This window comes from Cydia fagiglandana, chromosome 1, assembly GCF_963556715.1.
Source record: "Cydia fagiglandana chromosome 1, ilCydFagi1.1, whole genome shotgun sequence".
NCBI lineage: Eukaryota > Metazoa > Arthropoda > Insecta > Lepidoptera > Tortricidae > Cydia > Cydia fagiglandana.
The window spans coordinates 7,382,234-7,389,503 of NC_085932.1; the positions used below are offsets into that span (position 1 = coordinate 7,382,234).

A 7,270-nucleotide genomic window follows, 5' to 3' on the forward strand; every position below is an offset into this window, starting at 1 on the left:
ATTAAATGTCAAGCTTGTGTGTTTTGTAGAACCTTACATTAATTTATTAAACCATCGTTAAATTAATATTAGTTTTATTTGCACTAGCTTTCAGTTACTATAAATAAATTGATTGTTCTAATATGTTTAGCGAATTGGGATCCATGGCTCCAAAATTTCTCCAATCTTCTTCCTCTCTGTAACAAACAGCTTATATTAAGATGGCAGAAAAATAAAACAATAGATTAAAGATATGCCTTCAAAGATTTAAGAATATTCTCATCTTGGGAAACAAAAAGTTGCTATCAGTTTCAGTGCATTTCTGTTTTTTTCTTTAACATTGCATTCAGTAAAAAAGGTACCCAAATAATATTAATTATTTTACTAAATAAAGTCATATGAGTTAATTCATGAAGATTAAGGTCATTAACTAGGATTTATCCACATTCGAAAGTATACCTGGGATTGGGAAGTCTTCAGGATGAAGCTCAACATAATGCCTGTACACCGCGTCTCTTTCGGCAAAATAAGCATCACGTCTTTTCTGGGCAAAACTCAGCACAGCAACCCAACCCGCCACGCCGAGGATGTGCTTTTGTATACCTGAAAAATAAACCGTGGAACAACATGTACTTATAACGATTGGTTAGGTTGAACCTGTTTTCTATAATCAAGTTGTTATTAATATTATGTAATTACCGCTAAAGACTGGACGTCTCGTGCCGAAATTTATGAAAACTCCTGTTGCAATTCCAAAGCCAACACCTAATATTTCAGGCCAGTACTTATTCAGAAATGGTTTTTCTCTGCATTCATCACCTAATTTAAGTAAATCAATCGCAGACATTTGCGAGGACATTTTTAATTGTGATTATTTTCACTTCCTCGGCACGACGGAATATTATTCGTTCTAGAGTGCTGAGTGCTGTCAAGTAAATGTCAGTGTCAGTCATAGATGGTAGGATCTTATAGATGCGCCATACGCGTGCGTCCGTGAGGGACAAAACAAAAACATACGCAATGCCACACTGTATTGGTCGACTTTTTTTGTTGACCGCAATATGCCGTACTAAATATGAGACTGACAAGGACAAACTAGTATAGCGCTTTCTCTGCTATTCCTACTATCCCGTTCTGTCATTTCCTCCCTCCCGTTATGCCTGATCCAGTTAGGTGTACTGGTGTACTATATCTATGATGGCAGTGAAAAAATGTTGCCATAATTATTAATGGGCTCTATAGATAAATTACAAGTGTCTGCGATCCGGTACGCCCGTCTGTTACTGCTTTACTATCGAAGCAATTGCCAATCTAGTTGAATCTTGTACTTAAAATTGCATCGTGTGAACTTGAAAGTTCATGTCAATTGTCATTCGTGTATTGGTAACGTAACTAGATCTAACCTATTTTAATATAATAGTCCATTTACTGTGTATTTAACATTTATTTAAACAAAAACATTAAATAAAATGGTGAGTATTTGTGGGTCTCGTTTAATTATTAAGCTTAGAGTTAATTTCCATCAAAATGAGTACGGTTTATTCATAGTATAAAATAATATCACGTGTTGTTTACCTTCACAGGGAAAACAACGAAAAACTCGTAAAATTGTGGAAAAGCGTTTCGCACAAATGAAGAAGATGATAAGTCCTAGTGATAGTCGGATAAAGAAAAGTGAAAGAGCGCCTCCAAAGAAAAAGAAACCAGAAGACCCTCATAAACTGAAGATTCGCGAAGCGCCGCAAGCAAGCTCAGCGCTGTTCTTCCAATACAACACTCAGTTAGGGCCTCCGTATCACATACTAATCGATACCAACTTCATCAATTTCTCCATCAAGAACAAATTGGACATAATGCAGAATATGATGGACTGTTTGTATGCAAAATGCATTCCGTACATAACTGATTGTGTTTTGGCCGAGTTGGAAAAACTTGGTCGCAAGTATCGGGTAGCGCTTAGGATAATAAAGGACCCTCGATTTGAAAGAATTACTTGTCTCCACAAGGGCACTTATGCTGATGATTGCATAGTGCAGAGAGTGACCCAGCACAAGTGCTTTATAGTTGCCACCAATGACAAGGACTTAAAGAGGAGAATACGGAAGATACCCGGCGTGCCCATTATGTATGTTGCAGACCATAAATACACAATAGAGCGAATGCCAGATGCCTATGGGGCACCAAAGGGAGCTATTTAGCATTAAACTTAGTTTTAATAAAATTGTCATTGTGTTTTCTCAATATTTACTCCTCATACCTAATGTATTTTAATATTCCTGCTAGCTTGCTTTCTTTGAGAGGAATTAAGTATTCTTTTGAGGGTATTCATTTCAAATATTTTAAGCTCGTTTAATATAGGCCAAGAAAATTCAGATTAGAGGAATATTGTCAAAATTATGTAGTCAGTCAGTACATTTCCTGCCATCTTTCTGATATTTACAGATATCAGTGAAAGAATAAAGCCCGCTCCACACTCGTGCGCGAATCGCGGCGCGAAGCCGCGAATGCGAGTCTGGAGTCGATTTCGCATATCAGCGAACTAGACTCCACACTCGCGTTCGCGGCTTCGCCCGCGATTCACGCGCATAGTCTGGAGGGCGCTTAAGGATCAAGTAAAAAATTTGTGGAAAGCTGGCAGTAAATGTACTGATACTGACTACGTAATTTACTTTGACAATATTCCTCTATTTGAAATTCACTTTTTTTCACTTTGTTATGGGTATATAACATACCAAAATAAAACAACATAAAATTTTGCCTTAATACACAATAATTATCTTTAATATAATGATAATGAATTGTAATACTGCTTGTTATAATTAAACAGAAGTGTTTGGTGTGCCAGGAGACCCCACAACATCAATAATTTCCCCTGCTGTTGGCTTGGTCTCACTGTCAGTATTTGAATTGCAAATAGATGCTGGAATTGTTAGAGTCTGAAACAAGAAAACAAAACCATGTTAAATGTTAAATATTATTTGTAATCATGAAGTTGTTAACACATTCAACACCAAGAACCCGACTGTCGGGTACACTGTTCGTAACGACTATGCGCTACATACGGCGAAACCGTGGCTACGCGCTACGAGCGTAACCCGTAGCACTTAGTGGTAATGTGTCTACGCCTCGGCTAGTCTGTGGCCATGAGTAAGCCCATTCATAATAAAAAAAAAAATGTGTTAAACAATAACCTTCTTGCACTGATTCTTAGCTTAGATTTAATCTGACCATTAATAAATAATGTTTTCTTTCATATGAGATTTAAAAATAGTTGATGTATGTAGACCTTCAATATAAAGTTAATGATTTTTTAATAAGTAAATAAAAAGTTATTTACCTTTCCTGGATTCAGGGCTTCATACTGATGTCTAAGGGCTTGCAAATCAAATTCACATGATGCCAAGGCATTCTTCAAATCCAAAGCCAGTGCTATATCTGACCGAAGTTCATTGAAGTGTTTGCATATTGCCTCAGTAGGAGTAGGCGCAATATCTGAAAAAAAAAAAAAGTAAATAGATCTTACATACCTCTGTTTAAATCTTAAATGGGCGATCCAATCAAAAGACAAGCAATTTAAATCACGAGAGCAGAGACATAAAAGTAAAAAGCAGAATGTTCCACACCTATTGGACTTTACTTCAAATCAAATATTAGTAAACAAGTATAAAGTAGGTAGTAGTGTGTATATATTATATTTTTATTTATCATTCTGCTTTTAAACTTGCTTAAGCAATTTTCGTCTCATCCTTCTGTCTTATCTAATAATAGTTGTAAATAAATACAACTTACCAATGCCCATAAGCCTGAGTTCCTGCTCAATGGCCTTGGTTTTCCGCTGGCCGACGCCCGGAGGCAGCTTCATGCGCTGCGAGCGGAGCCACACGCCGGTGCCGCGCGCTTCGGGGAACTTGATTCCAGACCACTCAACAGTCTGCCAAATGAAATTGTGTTTAGTAGATTTCATAACATCGGGGGATGCATAAGGGTTGATTAATCTTAATACAGCCTGTAAGGGTTCTACAACTTGCAAAAGGACCCTTATGATTGAGAACAATGCTCCTCTTAACCTCCATACCTATCAAGTAAAGCTTTTACATATTATTTAATAGTATGCAAAATTCAGATTCCATGCCTTTGTTTGAAAGCCAGTATTATACTATGATAGTACTAGCTAGGCTAGATTATACTAGCCTACACAGTAGAACATTAGTTTCATAGATTTTCTCTTTGTATTATTGCTGTTTTCGAATAATTGTAAATATAATAACAGGAATGATGGGCAGCATTTGGAGCCTATGAATTCTGTTTACAACTCCAATAGTTAAAAATATATTTACTCTGCTACTCGTAAATGTTTAAGATTAGTTAATAAATGCTTACAACTGCTTCCACAGTTCGCATGGGTCTTGTCTGTGATGAAAGTTTCTTCTTGTGCAATTTCCTGTCGTGGCGTCTGGCTATATTTGAAGGAGTGTTTGCAGGAGCATTGGCTTCAGCACTCAAAGTCTGGTTAGCCCCAACCACAGTTCCACTGTCAGCTCTGGATATAAGTTTTTGGAGATCTTGAGTTTTGCGTTCTCTCTCGCGCTTCCTGGCTTCAATCTTTTTCAGCTCCACAATCAACATTTGTTCTTCATCAATCTATAAAAAGCAAGTAGTTGAGGTAGGGTAAGGAAAAAACACCATCATATTGATGGTCTTCTCTATTACATGACATCTTTTGTGCAATATACATTAGGTAAATAAATTTACAGAGTATTTTTTAGATAAATTACTGTAAGCACTTTAAGCATGGAATAAATTAATATTTGTGATTAATCAATAAGTCAGCCTGCCTGTCACAGTCCGATTTCTTGTTTAATTGCAAACTTGATAAAACTGTAAAAGACTTTAATGATTATGGATCATGAATATGCTATTGCCAAACAATAGAAATACAACTAGAGCTATGCACCTGCTCCTGTGTCCTGTCAAACAATCTGCGCAATTGTTCCTTTCTCTTCCTCTCATGTTCAGCGTCATAATGGTAAGTGCGTTTCTCCCCGTTCACAGTTGTTATGGCATTAGACCAGGGATTTGTTTTTAGCTAAAAATATAAAATAATAAGTTAAATTGAAGTAATACTCATATAAAATACTTTAAACATAAAACAACTGAATAGTGTGACTTGACAATTTTTACATTGCTATAATGCTTCTTTTAATCATATAGACACAAAGCTAATCCAGAGAATGCTGAAGCTATGATTCTATGGTGGAAGCTAAAGCATTGTCTCTAAGGAAACTGGTTATCTGTAATTGGTTATATATACTTTTCCCAAAGTAGCAGAGATGTGATAGTAGCGCTCCTTCAAATCTTCAACACTTCTATCCCTAAAAGCTGCTCTGTCCCATCGGTCATGTATAACAATGAATCTGAGATCAAATCTCTGGCACAGGTCCATCAAATGATCTGTCTCCGCTTGACTCCAGTCTTCAGATTTCAAATATTGGTTGTATTCTGATTCTGAATATGATGGGATTGATACTTGCTGCAATTATAAATATTACTGATTCAAAAATTTATAAATTTCAATTTTAAATATTAGACCAATATCAATACTTTTACACATAAGTAAAGTAAATCTTTAAAAATGGTCAAGACTTGAGAACAAATACTCTCTTTTCATGTTCATCTACTAACATTGTGATTTTTACAAGGATTTAAAAACCACTGGCTTCATAAGCAGGGTTACATTTGCCTAAATATGTTATAAATGGATGAACACATTTAAGTACAGTAGTACAATAATTACCTTATTGAATTGTGCAAAAGGATAATCTTTAGCCTCGTCAGAAGCCCTCTTCCAGTGATGGAACACTGCATTATCCTTACGAGCTGGATTAGTGAATGGTGCCCATGTCCATTTCCTCACTTTTCGCATGCCCAGCTTAGCTTTAGTTTGCTTGTAAGCTTTACCTGTAAATTTTACATTGTAGATGTTATAACAATAGAATAACCAGAGTAGACGGAAATACTTCAAGAATATCTGCAGCTTGATTCAAAAATTTACCAGGATAAGCTAAGCAGTGACTCTTGAATGTTTATAGAATCAATGCAAAAAAAATTACCAGTATCAGTGGGCAGTAGCGGCGGCAGCTCCTTGTTATCATTGTAGAGCAACGCGAACACTTCCCTGTGCATTCCCTCAGGCCTCTTCACAGCTTTAGCGGTCACATACTTCTTCTTTATTTTATCCCCATGAATGATGCTCTCGCGAGTGATCTCGGCGGCTGGTTGTTCGATATCCAGAATATCGCGAATGTCGGCCATTGTGTTGTTTAATAACTGGTGTTTAAATCTCAACACTGCACATCACTTTATTATCAAATTTGACTTCTATTATGTTTTATACAATTTTATTCATTTAAAGAAATCTCGATAACCTTTTGGTTTGGCTGTTTGTCATTTTATGTCAAAAATATGCGTCAAATTGTTCATAGACTAGACAGTTTTTTTTATAGCCACAGATACATTACGAGTTATGGGCTCTACACACATTATGATATATGCACTTTTAAAGCTCATACAGACGGGCGTACCGGACCGCGACCTTAGTCTGGTCAGTATATCTCTTTCTCGCTCTCATTTATAGCTGCGTCCTTAACGGACGTACTGCGAACTACCTTCCACTTAGGGTTGCCAACTTTTTTTGGTGGAATATAGTATTTTGCAGAATAGGCATCAAAAATATAATACATTTAAAAAAATATAGTACTTTTAGATAAAATACTAAACATGAGTGTAATATACGTTTAATCGGAAATATAGTATTTTAGCGTACTATATATTTTTCCAAAAGTATATAGTACAGAGAGCCAAAATATAGCACAATACTATATAATATAGTACGGTTGGCAACCCTACTTCCACTCGATCGAAGCCAAATGGGGTTGGCAACTGTCAAAGGTTTGCATAGATGGCGCCATCAAGCTTTTTTTTTTCGTCCATCTGGACAGGCTAAAGCTCTAAGCCATACTGCCTTGTCATAAGTTTGCCCCTTTTTCTATGAGATTTGGCTTAAAGGGCTGGCATCCAGGGTATTAAAAAAACAAAAATTTTACATAATTCTAGGGATTGACGGGGCAAGCCATGGGCAAGCTATGATGGCGCCATCTGCTAAAAACTTCCACCGGCCAACCCCATTGTAGAAAGAGACCTACAGATTTTTCAATAAATCGTATGTAATGCAAATCGAATGCAATTGGTGACGTCTGTGGAGGTCTTAATAGATAGAAAGTGAGCCCCGGTA

General features: G+C 36.5%; 3 protein-coding genes across 4 annotated transcripts in view; 1 reads left to right on the forward strand and 2 right to left on the reverse strand.

The window, feature by feature from the left end:
• Positions 1–14: 14 nt before the first annotated feature.
• On the reverse strand, positions 15–910 carry LOC134680247 (NADH dehydrogenase [ubiquinone] 1 subunit C2). The gene is made up of 3 exons (XM_063539343.1): positions 679–910; positions 439–582; positions 15–176 (listed from the first exon to the last, which is right to left on the reverse strand). Exons 1-3 carry the CDS (start codon positions 836–838, stop codon positions 127–129), a joined length of 354 nt encoding a protein of 117 aa, XP_063395413.1. The 5' UTR covers positions 839–910; the 3' UTR covers positions 15–126.
• Positions 911–1,360: 450 nt separating this feature from the next.
• The window catches only part of LOC134680287 (rRNA-processing protein FCF1 homolog), a 99,333-nt gene continuing 93,423 nt past the window's right edge, over positions 1,361–7,270 (forward strand). Inside the window, exons 1-2 of one of the 2 annotated variants that reach the window (XM_063539404.1) lie at positions 1,361–1,451; positions 1,563–2,188. In XM_063539404.1, coding sequence (XP_063395474.1) covers positions 1,449–1,451; positions 1,563–2,177 — 618 coding nt within the window. In that variant the 5' untranslated portion in view covers positions 1,361–1,448 and the 3' untranslated portion in view covers positions 2,178–2,188. Of the gene's footprint in view, positions 1,452–1,562; positions 2,197–7,270 lie in introns of those variants that run through there. The other variant, XM_063539396.1, reaches the window with a different exon arrangement.
• On the reverse strand, positions 2,742–6,433 carry LOC134680257 (DNA methyltransferase 1-associated protein 1). Its single transcript, XM_063539354.1, has 8 exons — positions 6,090–6,433; positions 5,774–5,937; positions 5,291–5,509; positions 4,934–5,065; positions 4,360–4,620; positions 3,769–3,910; positions 3,317–3,471; positions 2,742–2,915 (listed from the first exon to the last, which is right to left on the reverse strand). Exons 1-8 carry the CDS (start codon positions 6,289–6,291, stop codon positions 2,799–2,801), a joined length of 1,392 nt encoding a protein of 463 aa, XP_063395424.1. The 5' UTR covers positions 6,292–6,433; the 3' UTR covers positions 2,742–2,798.